Source organism: Aspergillus ambiguus, assembly GCF_047715705.1.
Source record: "Aspergillus ambiguus strain CBS 117.58 unplaced genomic scaffold BDV59scaffold_90, whole genome shotgun sequence".
Taxonomy (NCBI): domain Eukaryota; kingdom Fungi; phylum Ascomycota; class Eurotiomycetes; order Eurotiales; family Aspergillaceae; genus Aspergillus; species Aspergillus ambiguus.
The window spans coordinates 1-15,145 of NW_027395603.1; the positions used below are offsets into that span (position 1 = coordinate 1).

Consider the following 15,145-nt stretch of genomic DNA (forward strand, 5'->3'; position numbering starts at 1 on the left):
AATCATTGCAGGAGTAGGCGAAGAATATAGAGAATCTAGCTGGTCAATCCAACGAATTAGCGCTCCTTCCTGCGCCTTATCAAGAGTTTTTATTGCGTTGGAACGTGAGGAAAGGTCTGCGCGGCCATGGAAGCGGGCTCGAAGGCGTTGGTAAGGAACGTTAAATTGACGTGACAACGCGCTTAAATTCGGTTTTTGAGCGCGTTTAGCGGCTTTGTAGGCTTCAGAAATACGCTTCTCGATATCAGAATTAGAATTCATCTTGGTGGTGGTGTTTGGCAGTCTAAAAGGCTTCAAATTTATCGTTTGACTGAAAATTATCGTTTGACTGAAGCAGACCAACACCCGAAGGGGGGTGGGGCTGCTGACCTAAAGAGACGGCTAATCCCATTCTTCTCCCCACCTAGCGCGCCCTTCTTACCACTGTCTGGTACAACAATCCAGTTACCCCTCAAACTCAGCCTCCACAAACCCCATGCATAAGCTCGAAAAAGATACAGTGGGTAACACCGATCGGCCCTCACTTGGCTGGTGGATTGCGCTATGGATGACCCCTGTCAACGACGAGACTTTTGCGCCTATTGGATCATAACAGGGACTCTCCAGTGATCTGGACAGTGGGTCGTGGATACTCTGACGTGGCAGTCCTTTGAATTAGGATTAGCCTGTTGGCAACCAGACACAGATGTCCGATAAATGAAGTGATACAACAGATGCTCTCACGCATTCGATGAATCCACACGGCTCGTCTAATTTCATTATCTTATCCCTTTTCATTGCAAAATCAGATTCCAATGTCTCCTTCCACTGGCATGGCATTGCCCCGCTTATCCTGCATACTGCGTATACATGTCCTTATACATACTTAATAATCCATTGGTATATTTTCGATAGTCATCCCACGTGCGCGCCATAAATGATAGTTTGAATTATATATCTACTCCCGAATAAAGTCCGTTGGCTGATGCTTTTGTTCATTGACCTTGCGTTGATTTGACACTCATGAATCAGGAAGGTTCAGATCACGGTCTCACATATTTGTTGTTACATCCTCTCTAGTCTGGATATTGGAAAACAGTGATTGAGCCTTCCATCTATGCCACTCAATCAATGACAATATAAATAAGTAGGTCAGGCCACCTGGTGGATGACTGTAAACTAACCAGTACAGAATAAATATATCTGCTTGAGTTACGTAGCAGACGTAGGTTGCCAACAACCACGAAATCTTTAATTCGAGAACCAACTAAGATGCCACTAATATATGTTCCAGTGCTTGGACTGGCAGTTCATCAGCAAACACGGATTTATCTTAACTGCATACAGGTAGACAAGGCATACATATGCTAAACGTAACTTGACGTGTGCCCAATTGCCCTCCCTCCCATAAAATCCACAATTTAACATGAGCGGATGTTGGGAGACATAGCTATCGATGCATTTGCAGAATAAGTCAAAGTGTATAATACCACTCGTCCATTTCTTCAAGCTGCAAGCCATCTTTCTTTGCTCTCCGGTTCATCCTAACGAAATAGATATCCATGATTGCTATCAGAACAATGCTGACCATGGATACACCAAAAGTCACCCATATTCCTGTGGTATACTGTGGGCTTTCGCTGGATTTGAACGCCACACTGGCGATGATGCCACCGAGACCTCCCCCAATCAAGCAAGTCGCAGATGCCACTCCGCGTTTCGAATGGGAAGTGATATTGTTTGCTTGAAAGGCTAGCACACCTGGGATGCAGTACTGCAATGCTCCAACTCCCAGAAAGATTCCGAAATACCTGGCCCCATTTGCCCCGCCGTACGCCATGATTATCATGCCGATACACGTGAGGAGCTGATGTACAGCAATAATTGGGCCACGGATCCGGTATTTATCTGTCAACCAGCCAGAGAAATAGGTTATGACAGCCGCAAATATATAAGGCGGCGCACTTAGTAGCTGGCTGTCTGTAGTGCTGTACCCCATACCTTCCTTCAAAACGATAGTTTTGAAGTAACTGTAAGCATATCCTGGGAGCGTCGATGCCATGAGGTTGAAGGCCCAGAAGTACAACTTCCAGTCTTTGAGATGGTGAAGAATGCGTGCAGCGGTCATTGGGTCTTCCTCAGCATCGCCGCGATCATAGTTAATGCGATCAATGATGAACTGTTTTTCTTCGGGCTTTAGGAATCGCTCTGCTTTCGTAGGGAAGTCGATAATGATGAACCACCCGAAGATGCACACTCCACAGGTGATGGCACCCTCGACGATAAAAATCCCTGGATATAAAAAATGTCAGTTTATATAAGAGCAGGGCAGGAGAATTCCTAAGGAGAATAACGAGTGCCCAACACTGCAGACATAGACTTTGTAAGGAGGAAATCAACGTACATCTCCACCCGTTGAGACCATGTGTGCCCTTCAAGAGTGTGAGCGCGTAGGCAAATATGGCAGCGAAGGCGTTAAGCACCACTGACATAAGCCAGAAGCCAGCCAGTCTCTTTCCCACTTCAAATCGAGTATACCAGCAGGTAATGAGATAAGTGCATCCTGTGTGGGAGATATTAAAAGAGAATAGTTTGAGTTCTCAGGACAACGTTAACCTACCAGGAAGGAAGCCAGCTTCCATCGTCCCTAGCAGAGTCCTGCAAACTGCCATTGTCTCCCAGTTCTGCGTAAATCCCATGCCAATTAGAATGGCCCCAAAGCTGGCCCCAAGGAATGCCAGCCAATTTGCAGCACCGGCTTTCGGGAGAATAATATTCTATAGGTGGGGTTAGGCAAGGTGACGGCTTTGAAGAAGTGTGGCACTAACGCTTGGGATTTCGAAGACACTGTTTATTCCAATTAACAAGATGATATACTTCAATATTTTCGATGACAATGGTCCTTGAGCGACTCACATGTATGCCACAAAAAATACCATCACAATGATGGTGTACCTCGCTCCCACATCTAATCCAAGATCTTCTTGCATCCCTGCAACCAGAGCGAGACCGAGATTGGTGCGATCAATGAGTGAAATGGAATACATCACACCTAAGATAGGAAGAAGACGAAAATCTACTCGTCGGCTGTGGTGTATGGTCAATTCTAGTAAACGCACAAAAGTTCGGAATGCTAAAACATACATCACTCTTTTCTGGTGAGCTTCATCAATGCCATATACAGGAGCTCTCCTTGTATTGGGTTTAGAGGAGCCTTCTTCGAGCTGGACTGACTCAAGATGTTGCGTCTCAAGAGACTTCTCCTCCAAAGGAGTAGGCCGCGTTGCCATGATGGAGGAAAGACCTGGAGTCAACAACTCTAGAGAAAGAAAAATTGCTTAGAGCACAAAACATATAGTTCTAATTGAACTTGCAGGCAGATTTATGGGAGGTATCCGTACTTCTGGGCACTACTCGTACTTTTATCTTGCATAGACCGCTTGTTTATCCCCATAGTTAAGAGCACACAATAACCGAGTTAACCAAGGCATGTAAGGGTCACTTACCCGACAAGCACCGCGGAGAATAGTAGAAACCCTGGAATCTGGGGTATCGTATGGAGTGTTTACCCCGCAGCTACTCTAATGCCAAGAGAGAGGAAGGTAAACGTATTGGAGCGGAGGGAGCACCTACGATTAACGGCTTAGCTGGTGCACCCGGAGTTTCTTGGCGCCTTGGGAGGGGTGCGAGCGAATTCTAGACTTGGGAATGTGAAGGTGGTGAGACATTCTTTTACCACAATATCTTCTTTGAACTGGCATATGGTGATGTCCCGTGCATAGATTCAGACTAGTCATAGTTAAAGGGGTGCCTGAAGTATAACTCGTGCTGAAGAAAAGTGATCCAAATAGAGGGTTCGATCGAATTAATTTAAAAGATTAATTATATTCGTATAGCCGTTTTATTTAAATAGCCTTCTACATCCATTAGGCTACCTCCGAGGGAAGGACCCAGATATACATTGAAAAGCAGGGAAGCAGACACTGGTCTACACAGCATATCTTCGAACTTTATATTGGAGGACATAACCTCTTAATTGGGTCAAATTCAACTGGGGGCCTGTTCAAACACAGTCGAAACCACTATGATAGAGAAAAGATCAATGATTGCCTATGTACCACGCCCTCTCACACACCTGTGCATTCCAAACATAGAGAAACCATTGATACTAAGTTTCAAGATATTGCTTGAAAACTGCGTTCCAGAAAGACTCCGAAACTTGAAGCTGAGTCTGCTGCTCAACTACTGGGGAGCTTTCACTTTGATTAAATGGGCAGACATATACTGCCCAGATCACACGTTTTCAGCCCGTCTAGTGACAGGTGCAATCTGGGTAACGGGAGATTTGTGTTTCTTTAAACAGCGAGTAAGAGCATCATTAAAATCCCAGTTTTCTGGGTCGGCATCATTCGCTGCCTTCTCTGCTTCAACCAACCACTCATCCCACACTCTGCTGTTCTCGGACGCTCTGGCCCCCACTGGCGTCTTCGGCGAAATTACTAACCCACTGAGAGGTTCGGGTTTCTCGAATGGCAACCCAGAGAGCCTTGGTATAGTTTCCGACGAACTCCCCCTGGCCGTCGCAGTTATTCTCAATGATTACGGGGGGCGAGATCTCCAGGGTTGAATAGTCCCAGTGCCAGCTTTCTTTGACTGCAGAAACGACCCAATATGCAGCGTTCAGCACCAGATATGATACGCCAAAGGCAAGTTGCATGCGTGATTTTGCGTTTCCAAGGGCTATCACCCCAAAACATTAAAAGAAGTGTTCCTAAAAGTGCAAGGGATTGATACATCATATCATTGAGAAGATACTTGCATCGTTCGGGCGTGAAGAAAAGCGCTCTTGCAATCTGCTCAGAGCATTTGACTATGAGGAACGCGCCGTTGGAATAGAAGACAATAACGTCTGAATTAGGGATATCTCTTCTAGCCTTGCGTTCGCCGAATTTCATCTCCCATGTGCAAGGAAGATCGACAACAGAAGAGAGACAGGAGAGCACGATGGTGGCCAAGAGGGCCTATCCATCGTCGTAATATATTGACAATGCCAGGAGGGTAACTGGCATTCCACAACCGAGAACTGATAGGAATGAGAGCAAGCTGATAGTTCGAGCTTTCACGAGAAATGCGGTCTCATCCTGCATTGTACCAGGGCGCGTTGGTTCATCCTTGGCTCTCAGCGATATCCTACGAACGGTGTAGTCGGGATCAAGACCCATCTCTTCGTCCCCTCCAAGTATAACATGCGGGATGCGGTTGATGTAGGTGCGTACATTTCCTGAGTAGGCCCCAACAGCTACTCCTTGGATTGTTTCCAGTCGAAGGGGCCTTGAAGTTCGAATGAAGGCTTGGGGGACCGGAAGGAGACGTGGTATGAGAATGAACTTGGACAACGTCGAAACCTGGTAGTTCGATGTGACGGATCCTTCTCCTAAGATTGCTAGGAAACCAACTATGTCAAGATGGAAAGACTCGAAATCCTTGACGAAGAACATGACTCAAACCAAGCATATATTAAAGTAGAGTAGTCTATATATTCGCCATGCGGGAGGCGGAGAGCAGTATTGCTCCATCAGGGCTTGGGCAATAGGCCTATCTCTGAGCAGATCCATTTATTGTCGGGGTTAGGCCAGGATTCCCCGCCTGTCCGCCTGTAAGCGAGCTGACCAGACAGAGGGTCTCTTCATCCTATCAGGTCCAGACCATTCAGCCCATTCAGTTTTCATTCTGGATGATGATCCAGGCTAACACGCGACCAATGAGACCCCGTCACCAAAACTTGCGGGCACGAGCTGAGTCGACGGGTGCCCAACATCAGGTTGCGCCAGGGATAGCTATCGTAGCCGATGAACCGCTAGACAGCTCTAATGAGTGTTTAGGCCCTAACAAACTGCATCGTGTGAGTAGATCATGCTTGAGTGCATGATGGCATCCTTGTGCAAAACGGCACTACGGAACTATGAAGAGAACATTAAATCACGTGACTATCCGAATGTGGAGTCGCCGGCGGCGCTAAAAATTGTATCTCCAAAAGGCAAAAAAAAAAAAGCTCGGAAACATCAGATTCGCGATCAAAGCATCCCATCATTCGTTTTCTCAGCCTCCATTTTTCGGAATGTTCGTTCAGTAACCGGCTCAATTCTGGAGCCGAGGTGGATCTTTGTCTTTTCTTTTCGAATATCTGCCAGCCATTGTTGATTTCTTTTTTTCCCTCTTCCTTTCTGGACAACTCCGCCAAATTCGATCTTGACCATAGCCACAATCCACGATGGACATCCACCGCTGCCGTTTCGTGCCGTACAATCCCCAGGCGATTAATGCGCTTGCATTCTCCCACCCTCCATCAGCAGAAGTTGCTGGACGTGGCGTTCCTACCCTTCGGTTGGCGATTGGTCGCGCAAACGGTGATATCGAAATATGGAACCCCATGCGCGGCGCTTGGTTCCAGGAGACGGTCCTCCGGGGTGGAAAAGATAGAAGTATCGAAGGTCTCACATGGACACTTGATCCGCAGGAAACTGGACCTGATGGTGTCAAACTGCCCGGACGGCTACGTCTGTTCAGTATCGGATATTCCACCGCGGTAACGGAATGGGACCTTGAACGCGGCCGTCCGCTGCGCCACTCGAGCGGTAACTATGGCGAAATTTGGTGCTTGGCGGCACAGCCCAGGTGGCAGGCGACACAACGAGGGAAGGATGGGAAACTACTGCCCCCTGCAGAGGGAGAGTATACCGGTCAACATATAGCAGCTGGATGCGCCGATGGATCCATCGTCATCTTGTCGACGGCGGATGACGACTTGAAGTTCCTGCGTCTGATGCGTCCTTCTACGAAGAGGGCCAGAGTCCTTAGCGTTACGTTCCAGAATCGCAACACTATCGTGGCGGGTTATGCCGATAGTTCTATCCGGTTGTTCGATATTCGGAGTGGCCAGCTTTTACGGACGATATCCTTGGGCAAGGGTCCCTCCGGGGGGACTAAGGAGCTGCTTGTTTGGTCTGTAAAGTGTCTCCCAGATGGCACCATCGTCTCTGGCGACTCTGCGGGCGAAATCCGGTTCTGGGATGCGAAGAATTATTCCCTCATCCAGCGGATACAGGGCCATCTCGCAGATACCCTTGACATTGCTGTCAGCGCTACGGGGGACACGGTTGTCAGTGGCGGCGCTGACCAGCGGACTGTCGTTTACCGAAAGAAAGAACCGGAGAAAGGCGACAAGAGAAGCCGATGGTCTGAAGTGATGCACCGGCGTTACCACACACATGATGTGAAGACCTTTGCTGTTTATGAAACGAAGGAGATCAGCATTATTGTTTCTGGAGGTCCGTTTGAGATTTCCTTATATCATATCCAACCCTGATTCATATCGCTAACTTGAGCTAACAACATTCAGGCCCTGACGCTGCGCCGGTTGTCTTACCTCTGCGTGAATTCGGAAAAGAACACCACCGGAAGCTCCCGACATTGCCTCAAATACCGCAACTTACTTCTTCTCCGTCATCTCGATTGGTTATGAGCTTCTGGGATAGAGAGGCCAGCATTTGGCGCGTATCTCGTGGTCCAGCATCTGTTCATGAGAATCCAGATGGCCAGAGACACCGACTTGTCGGGAAGGTCTTGATTCAAGTAAGCTCATACAATTTATAGAAAGGAAAAGTCACTCTAACGAAATGGTCTCACTAGGGTGAAGAGAATATTACGTCTGCGATGCTTTCCTCCGACGGCAAAATACTCGTTGTTGCTACAATCTCCAATGTTAAGGTATTTTCTGTTCGTCGGCGCAAGGGTGACGAGAAAGGAGCGCTGCGCATCCAAAAACTCGACGCTCCTGAAGCACTCTCTGATGATGGGGCTCGGGTTGTGACGATCTCCCCAGATAACCGGTGGATCTGCATTGTCCGTCCTAATAGTGGTATCTATTTGGCTCGGATCCAGCCCGCTTCGTCCTCGCAGGAGAAACCCCAGGTCCTCTCGAAGCTCATTGAAGTCAAGAGGCCGTCGCGCCACTCACGATTTGAAAAGGCGTCTCACGGTACCCTCGGCGGTTATGAGAAGACCGTTCGATGTGCCGTATTTTCGGAAAATAGCAAAATTCTTGCGGTTGGCGACATCTCTGGCTGTGTCGACACTTGGATTTTGGGAGATGCTAGAATACCTTCCAAGGCTGCTACGAATTCTGATAATGATGCGGGCTCCGACGATGATTCTTCCGACGGTGTCGAGGAATCGACAGACGAAGGGGAGTGTTGGCGTCTCGCTGCGGCAGACTCGCCCATTTCGCGCCTCAAGTCCGGCATAGTCTTTTTATCATTCCGACCTGAAAACAAGGCTAGCAAGAAGCTACTAGACGAGACTGATCACCAAACTTCGAAGACCGAAAGCCGACTGATGGCTCTCACAAGCGAACATCAATTGGTGGAGTTTGAGGCCATTGAAGGCAGGCTTTCCGACTGGTCGAAAAGGAATCCCAAGGCATTCCTACCTGCTGCGTTTAGGGGCGTGAAGGACCGTGCGATGGGCTGTCTATGGGATCTGACAGAAACCCGGGAACGTCTGTGGCTGTATGGGACTTCGTGGCTGTGGATGTTTGATCTTAACCAGGACTTTCCGTCTTCCGAAGAGTTGACTGCGTCCGCGGACACTCATGAAGATGCTTCATTGCCATCTTCGAAGAAGCCCTCGAAGCGCAAGCGCGATCCGTTTGAAGACGAAGAGAATGAGCGAAAGAAGCCCAATACCGGCGCCGGTGATAGGATCCCACTGGCCAAGTCGGACGTCTCACTTGGTGCAAAGGTTCGTAAAATCGAAGGACACGACGAGTCTCAGGGCGAGTGGGTGTCTCTCGATAGGCCATCTATACGCGGACGGGATGACGAAGACGAGGACTACGAAAATGATGATGCCTACACCGACAGTCATGAAACCACCTTAGCACGACTAAGGAGAGATGATAAGGGCACGGAAGTCCATACCCCGCACAAACGCCGGTCTCTACGTCTAAATAGTACGGCTGATGACACCCACGACGCCCTATCCCAGAAACAACTGGTTCAGGATGGAGATAAGGCTCAGCTTTCTCGCCGGTGGTGGCACACGTACAAGTACCGTGACATTCTCGGAATTGTCCCGCTCACTTCCGATTCGGACGACGGGCAGCAAAGCAGCCTCGAAGTAGCGATCGTGGAAAGACCCATGTGGGATGTGGAACTGCCGGGTCGTTACGTTCGGGATTATGAATAGATGTCCAGGCGCCCTAGGTGTCTTTAGATTCAGGATAACAGCTATTACGGGCTAGTGGGTTGTGCCTTCAGAGCTGTCTGTCGTCCCCATATCCCGTGTGTCCGGTATGCGAGGTTTGTTTTATGAGGATGTGTACAGATTTTTGTTTCTATATTTGTCCCTTCCGGTGACCAGGATAGGCTTTCCCGGTAATATAGATGTAAAGAAAAGTTATTCTTGGAGCTGTTTCTCGTATACCTGTATTGGACTGTACCTTGCAGACAATGTAGAACAAATATTCGTTGAGAGGCTCAAACTCGTGCCCCTAACTGTCACTCCAAGCTACTAGGTACTTGTCTCCCTTTCCAATACGAGAAACGGGGCAGCTCTCATCTCGAGCCATCGGCCTTTGCTATCTCAGCATTTCGCCAACAGGTATGGACTTACTATGGTCAACAAGTAAATTATAGGATATATTAGAAATGGTACAAGTATCTGCCAGTCGTACACGTTTACTGCAACTGAACGCCATTTATAGTTCCCTGAAGTCTCTAGTTGAGGTGCTGTCGGACTGGCCTGTATTACATACAGAACTGCCAGGGAGTAGAATGAGTCTTAGGCAATTCCCACCAGGTATGTTAAGAGTGTAAGGACAGAAAACAAAAACACAAATGCATATTTCATAAAGCGCGGTGACAAAGTCCCTTTGACATAATAACAAGGGGAAAAATCAAAAACCTATAACCAGCGTTCATGAAAGTGGAGAGGATATTGCTTGCTTCTCAAACTTGCAACGTTCACAGGTCATGAGTGAAACTGTCCTTGACGTCTTCTTCCAATACACATATGCATATAGATGAAACCAGATGGTGAAAGCAGGGCCACTGACAAGTCTATATGCCCTTCCCGGGACGGAAGACAGTGACTTGAGTGTATGCATACGACTATCACACTGGTAAATTGTGGCAAATCCTTGAGCTGGACAGTGATATGTCACGTTCCATATCGGGAGACTTCGACGGGCCGCCAGCTGAGAGTCGGCGCAAGGATGCCAGAAATTGGTATCCGAGGATATGCACCTGCTGGGCGCGAATGCCAGGTCAATGGTCTGCATGGACACTCATTGAATTCCGGCCCAACTGAATATGGCTATAGACCGGATTGTTATTCAAGACTGAGCGGATGCGCGATCAACCTGGGCCCAGCGGCCCAGATCACTTCGGCGGTGGCATATGGCGGGTATCGATTGCTTGGCACGTAATCATCACCGGGAAGTCTAGTAGCTTTGAGCTGAGACAGTGGCAGGCTGTAACTTGTCAGCGAATTGAAATCGGGCCGGCCAGTAGAGGGAGACATGGAAGAAGACACAATGGTCTCGGCGTTGTTACACTGCCGAATAGCTGTTCTTGGCAAGAGATAGAGGAAGCAAGGGAGACACTTACAGGACTGCTCAACATGCTGCTACGTTCTTTCCGGCCCTTCTTAATATGGTTCTTGAGGGCCGTGGAATCCAACGGCTTCAGTAGTTCAAAACTACAGAGCAATTCACCAGAAACGGACATGATGGCACCCCAATTATCGAACTCACCGCAGTACTGAATAGCCGTCAGTCCAGAACACAAACAGGCCTGGCAAGGAGCGGTAAGATGGAGATCACTTACGTTAGGAGCGGAAAAAACGGTGACCAGAATGCGATCCTGATAGAACTCGTACCCATCCTCCACTACCATGTGCGCCCGGCAAACCAAGTCGAAATCATGGCGCTGCAGGAAATTCATGATCACTTGCTTGCCGAAGCAGTAGCTCACACCACGCTCGTTCGGCTCCCAGTCCTCTTCCATATCTGCGGGATCGCTCCAGAGAAGGTCATTTAGCAATCCGTAGTCCGGCACATCGGTCGGCCGCGCGATCCCACGGATGTCGTCCATGTGCGAGAGACTGGGAGAGAGTCCACCATGAACGCAGAAAATCTTGCCGGCTACGATGGAGGCGATCGGTAAGCAGTTGAAGGTGTCAATGAAGGTCTTCCAGATCTTAATGTTGCAGCGTCGTTTACATTCATCGTAAAACCCGTACACGCGGGTGACGTTGGCACATTCATGGTTGCCCCGTAGGAGGAAGAAATTCTCCGGATATTTGAGCTTATAGCACAGAAGCAGAAGAATTGTTTCCAGGCTTTGTTTGCCGCGATCGACATAATCGCCGAGGAACAGATAATTCGAAGCTGGAGGGAAGCCACACATCTCAAACAATCGGATTAGGTCCGTGTATTGACCATGCACATCTCCAACGATCTTGACCGGGGCTGAGAGTTCGAGCAGGGCCGGCTGCTTGAGGAATAGCTCACGAGCAGCGGTGCAGATCGCCGTGATCTCCGCATTCTTAAGGCAGACAGTCTTGGTGACCTTTGTCGAATAGCCTGCATCCAACAGACGAGTGATCATGTCATCCAGGTCAATGGACTTCAGAGCACCCATACCCATTCCTGGAGAGGAAGACGCTTCCATGGGGGTATTCATGATGAAGTCCAAGATGGGATTGAGCTGACCTTCCCGCTTTATGAGGATCGACTCCCCGACAGTAGCCGTTGAGCCGGGAGGAGCGCCTCCTGTCGGCGGAACATCCGACACGTGGTCGACCTCGCCACTTTGCTTCATGGCGTTCACATCTTTGTGGCCTTTCTTCAAGCTGGTTGATAGGGAAGGGGAAGGTGGAGGTTCCGGGGCGTCCAGACGCGAAGCAGAGTCGTCGGCGGTGGGAGACTGAGCGCTTAGGTTGGTGGAGCTGCGTCTACTCCCAACCGACTTGACGGAGCCTGCATCGGACTTGTCATCCTGGGAAAGACCTGAAAAGGAGGCCCGGGGGCTGTCGCTGCTACGGATCTTTGAGCGGATGGAGCCGCGGATGGAGCGAAGCGATTCTTTGGTATCGGAACGAGAAAAGGACGGATATGATTGTAACGAGTCGCCAGGGCCAGAGTTGCCCTTGGAATGCGACTGGCCCATTGCTGCAAGGCGGGAATATCTGCCAAGCTCGGGGATGAGAAGTTAAACAGACCCAACAGCTATCAGGGCGGTGATGGAATGCAGGTAGCCGTCTTGGCTGCTATGTGGCTTTGAACAGGGCCCAAGCGAGCAGAGGGTATAAGAAGGCAAGATCCGACGTCAACGGCGGGCGGTAGAGGGGAAGAGGTAGACTTCTTGTCGTGAAGGCGAGGGGACAGCCGGGTTACGACGGAAACAGTCCTCACAAGCTTCCTTGACTGAGGTGGATCAGGGAACCAGCCCCAGATGTGGTTTATTCCGATGGAAGAGCGAACGAGTCGGTCGGAGAGATTTAACACGACGATGAGCTGAAGAAGCCGACCGAGGATGACGGGATGAGAGGAGAAGGAGGACCTGATTGACGCGACGCCAACCCTGAAGAGAGCTAGCTTAGCAGATCGGAAGGTGGAGGTTCCGATTCGCCGAAAAAAAGCTCCTGTGGTATGACGGTTAGAGCGAGGGTCAAAAGAGGCAACGATGGACACGCATACGGCATCCGGGAATCGAAGAATGGAGAGGGAAGGACGAGGGAGTTGCGGAGTGAGGAAGAGACGAAAGCAGAGGTAGACTGGACACAAGGAGAAGTTCAATATGCCGTCCCCTGGTCGAATGGGGAGGGAGTTCAGTTCACGCGGTGGAGGAGAGAGGAGGGGGAGAATGCGTCATTATGGAGAGGGAAAGCATGGAGAAGCTGCAGGACTCACCCGGAGTGGAGGGAGGATGTTTCAGGAGAAAACGAAGAGGGGGGAAGGATAGATGATTGACGGAGGCGAACGTGATCAGTCTGAAGAGGAAGAGGAGGAGAAGGAGGAGGAGCAGGAGGAAGTGGAGGAGAAAGAGAAGAGAGGTCTACCTAGTTCGAACTCACGGTGATGTTCTCGCCTCCCGTTCTGGTCTGGATCCTCTGCAGGCCCGCTGATAACTGGTCCGGATCATCTAGTCGGCCCGGACACGGAAGCCTGAGGCGGCGGGGCGGAGGGCTGACTAAGACGAATTTATGCGGGTGCCTTAAACTACACCACAGGTTGATGATTCATGATTGTCCGGAATATTTACGGAAGTCCGTAGTAGATAGGTATTTATAGCAGCTTTCTAGACAGCATCCCCCCACCCCTTGTACCAGAAGAGAGGCGAAACACCCTAAGGAGCAACGGAAAGGAAACCTACGTCTCCGCTCTTGTCCAAGCAATTCCCGACCCATCTCACGCAGCACGGACTCCCTCGTCTCTCCCCAACAACTATGTACTACTGCACTTCATCTGTACGTAGTAAAGATTTCAATTCGGTCTGCAAAGCCACTCGCATACATCTCCTTGCCCATCAGCCTCATGGGACTCCGAATGCACCCGACCTCTTGAATCACTCTCGGCCAAGGCAAGGGTAATCATATGCCTCCATCGGCCTTTCGCTTCCTGTCTTGGCTCTTCCCCCACCACCGACATTCTTCCCTTCTTCACACAGAAGACCACGAGATATTTCACCATCGTAACCCAGACACACAGATAGACCTTCACCCACTCTCCCGAGGTCGAATATGGCCCGATCTAAGGTAGATGCTCCGGTAAACAGCTGGGGATAGATATGACTGTGGCGGCTATCGCCAAGCCTACCACCTGCGCCAAGGACCAACAATATTTCTCCTAACCACGTTATGGTGGGAAACGCTTGGTTGTACATCTTGTGTCCAAATCTTGGCACATCGGCTTTGCAACGCCGTATTGGTAAAAGTTTCCCAGATCCAGTCAAGGGCGCCGTGGCCAGGATTGCTTCGTCGTGCCTGCATGGGTTGATTTGACCGCCTCTTTGGAATCCCATCTCTCCCCCCACTATCAGCCCTACCCTCGTCGCATTCCTCCGTTGTCAGATGATAGCAGCGCAGGAGTCATACTCATAAACGCAATTACCCCTCTTATGGTTTCCTGAGCACCTCGCGTATCTGGGTTTGCTGTGGGGTCTCTTCTAGTTCGATTTTCGTGATATGTTGGCCTGGGATCACCACCAGGCCAATGAAGCGGCTGGTCATATTCACTTGGACGTTCGGTGGAGCCACCGCAGACTTGATGTCTTTCTCGGTGTCTGCCACAGCATCACGAACTACTGCCGGTGTAGGATAGCGATACTCGTATGTGCTTCCGAGAATGATGTTTCGCGCCTTGGATTCGATCACAGGTCAGCGTTGGTCTCGTATTTGCCTGAATCTTCTTTGTTTTGGGTTTGAAGGAGAGCATCCCACCTACCGTATCCGTACACTTGAAGGTGCCCACGAAAATGCGCGTGTCACTTGCATGAATCCGAAGAGTCTGGCCGATTAGCGACTCCAGGTATTGGACGGCTTGATTCTCGTTCATCTAGGCTGCGACGTGATGTAGGTAATTCCTGTCCGAGACCAATTGAAGAGGAAACAGGTGGCGTTGGAAAGTCTTGAGGTAGCAACGGTCGCGTAAAGAAGATGGAGTAAGTCAAGTGCAGTTGAGGTCGGGGCCGCCTTGGCTTATCTAACCGATCTACAGAGTAACGTAATCAACCACCGAACCGCGGATACCACCGAACCGCGGATTTTCAACCAGAATCTCTTCTCTTCGTTCAACGCGTCTTTTTCTCGCCACCATAATCTAGTATGCCTCTTTCTAAAGAATCAAGGATTCAGATGGCTATTTCGGCCTACCAGGGAGGTCAAATTAAGTCAATATTACGCGCTGCGCAGGTCTTTACAGTCCCTGAAAATACTCTACGCGATCGGCTTAATGGCTCAAAATCACGATCGGAAAGACGCGCTAATGGCCATAAACTTACTGAATTCGAAGAAGAATTACTACTTAAGCGATTATTAGACGCAGATGTACGAGGATTTCCTATTCGACCAGAATTTCTACGTGGAATGGCCCAAATATTATTTT

General features: G+C 49.6%; 6 protein-coding genes across 6 annotated transcripts; 3 read left to right on the plus strand and 3 right to left on the minus strand.

The window, feature by feature from the left end:
• The first annotated feature begins 450 nt into the window (after positions 1-450).
• BDV59DRAFT_189965 (uncharacterized protein) lies at positions 451-1,332 on the plus strand. Its single transcript, XM_073691689.1, has 2 exons — positions 451-1,126; positions 1,172-1,332. Exon 1 carries the CDS (start codon positions 731-733, stop codon positions 914-916), a length of 186 nt encoding a protein of 61 aa, XP_073542527.1. The 5' UTR covers positions 451-730; the 3' UTR covers positions 917-1,126; positions 1,172-1,332.
• Positions 1,333-1,393: 61 nt separating this feature from the next.
• Positions 1,394-3,269, minus strand: BDV59DRAFT_212180 (major facilitator superfamily domain-containing protein; the record flags this gene model as incomplete). Its single annotated transcript, XM_073695975.1, has 6 exons — positions 1,394-2,271; positions 2,384-2,542; positions 2,600-2,756; positions 2,808-2,826; positions 2,896-3,066; positions 3,124-3,269. The coding sequence occupies 6 exons, from the start codon at positions 3,267-3,269 to the stop codon at positions 1,454-1,456; spliced, it is 1,470 nt and encodes a 489-aa protein (XP_073542528.1). The 3' UTR covers positions 1,394-1,453.
• Positions 3,270-6,033: 2,764 nt separating this feature from the next.
• On the plus strand, positions 6,034-9,415 carry ura7 (small subunit rRNA maturation protein UTP4). Its single transcript, XM_073687645.1, has 3 exons — positions 6,034-7,307; positions 7,379-7,611; positions 7,669-9,415. The coding sequence occupies exons 1-3, from the start codon at positions 6,251-6,253 to the stop codon at positions 9,223-9,225; spliced, it is 2,847 nt and encodes a 948-aa protein (XP_073542529.1). The 5' UTR covers positions 6,034-6,250; the 3' UTR covers positions 9,226-9,415.
• Positions 9,416-9,845: 430 nt separating this feature from the next.
• phzA (putative serine/threonine protein phosphatase) lies at positions 9,846-12,209 on the minus strand (the record flags this gene model as incomplete). Its single annotated transcript, XM_073695976.1, has 3 exons — positions 9,846-10,593; positions 10,647-10,799; positions 10,866-12,209. 3 exons carry the CDS (start codon positions 12,207-12,209, stop codon positions 10,369-10,371), a joined length of 1,722 nt encoding a protein of 573 aa, XP_073542530.1. The 3' UTR covers positions 9,846-10,368.
• Positions 12,210-12,669: 460 nt separating this feature from the next.
• On the plus strand, positions 12,670-13,286 carry BDV59DRAFT_189969 (uncharacterized protein). The gene is made up of 2 exons (XM_073691690.1): positions 12,670-12,816; positions 12,953-13,286. Exons 1-2 carry the CDS (start codon positions 12,692-12,694, stop codon positions 13,002-13,004), a joined length of 177 nt encoding a protein of 58 aa, XP_073542531.1. The 5' UTR covers positions 12,670-12,691; the 3' UTR covers positions 13,005-13,286.
• A 210-nt stretch (positions 13,287-13,496) lies between these two features.
• On the minus strand, positions 13,497-14,707 carry BDV59DRAFT_189972 (LSM domain-containing protein). The gene is made up of 2 exons (XM_073691691.1): positions 14,486-14,707; positions 13,497-14,400 (listed from the first exon to the last, which is right to left on the minus strand). Exons 1-2 carry the CDS (start codon positions 14,594-14,596, stop codon positions 14,158-14,160), a joined length of 354 nt encoding a protein of 117 aa, XP_073542532.1. The 5' UTR covers positions 14,597-14,707; the 3' UTR covers positions 13,497-14,157.
• Between the last annotated feature and the right edge of the window lie 438 nt (positions 14,708-15,145).

Bases quoted from the DNA above. Each gene is read 5' to 3' on its own strand.
- BDV59DRAFT_189965 (XM_073691689.1), top strand. From the start codon at position 731: ATGAATCCACACGGCTCGTCTAATTTCATTATCTTATCCCTTTTCATT.
- ura7 (XM_073687645.1), top strand. From the start codon at position 6,251: ATGGACATCCACCGCTGCCGTTTCGTGCCGTACAATCCCCAGGCGATT. The intron at 7,308-7,378 runs GTCCGTTTGAGA...AACAACATTCAG, and splicing joins CAGCATTATTGTTTCTGGAG to GCCCTGACGCTGCGCCGGTT. The intron at 7,612-7,668 runs GTAAGCTCATAC...TGGTCTCACTAG, and splicing joins TCGGGAAGGTCTTGATTCAA to GGTGAAGAGAATATTACGTC.
- BDV59DRAFT_189969 (XM_073691690.1), top strand. From the start codon at position 12,692: ATGACGGTTAGAGCGAGGGTCAAAAGAGGCAACGATGGACACGCATAC. The intron at 12,817-12,952 runs CTGGACACAAGG...TGCAGGACTCAC, and splicing joins GAGACGAAAGCAGAGGTAGA to CCGGAGTGGAGGGAGGATGT.
- BDV59DRAFT_189972 (XM_073691691.1), bottom strand. From the start codon at position 14,596: ATGAACGAGAATCAAGCCGTCCAATACCTGGAGTCGCTAATCGGCCAG. The intron at 14,401-14,485 runs GTAGGTGGGATG...ATCGAATCCAAG, and splicing joins CCTTCAAGTGTACGGATACG to GCGCGAAACATCATTCTCGG.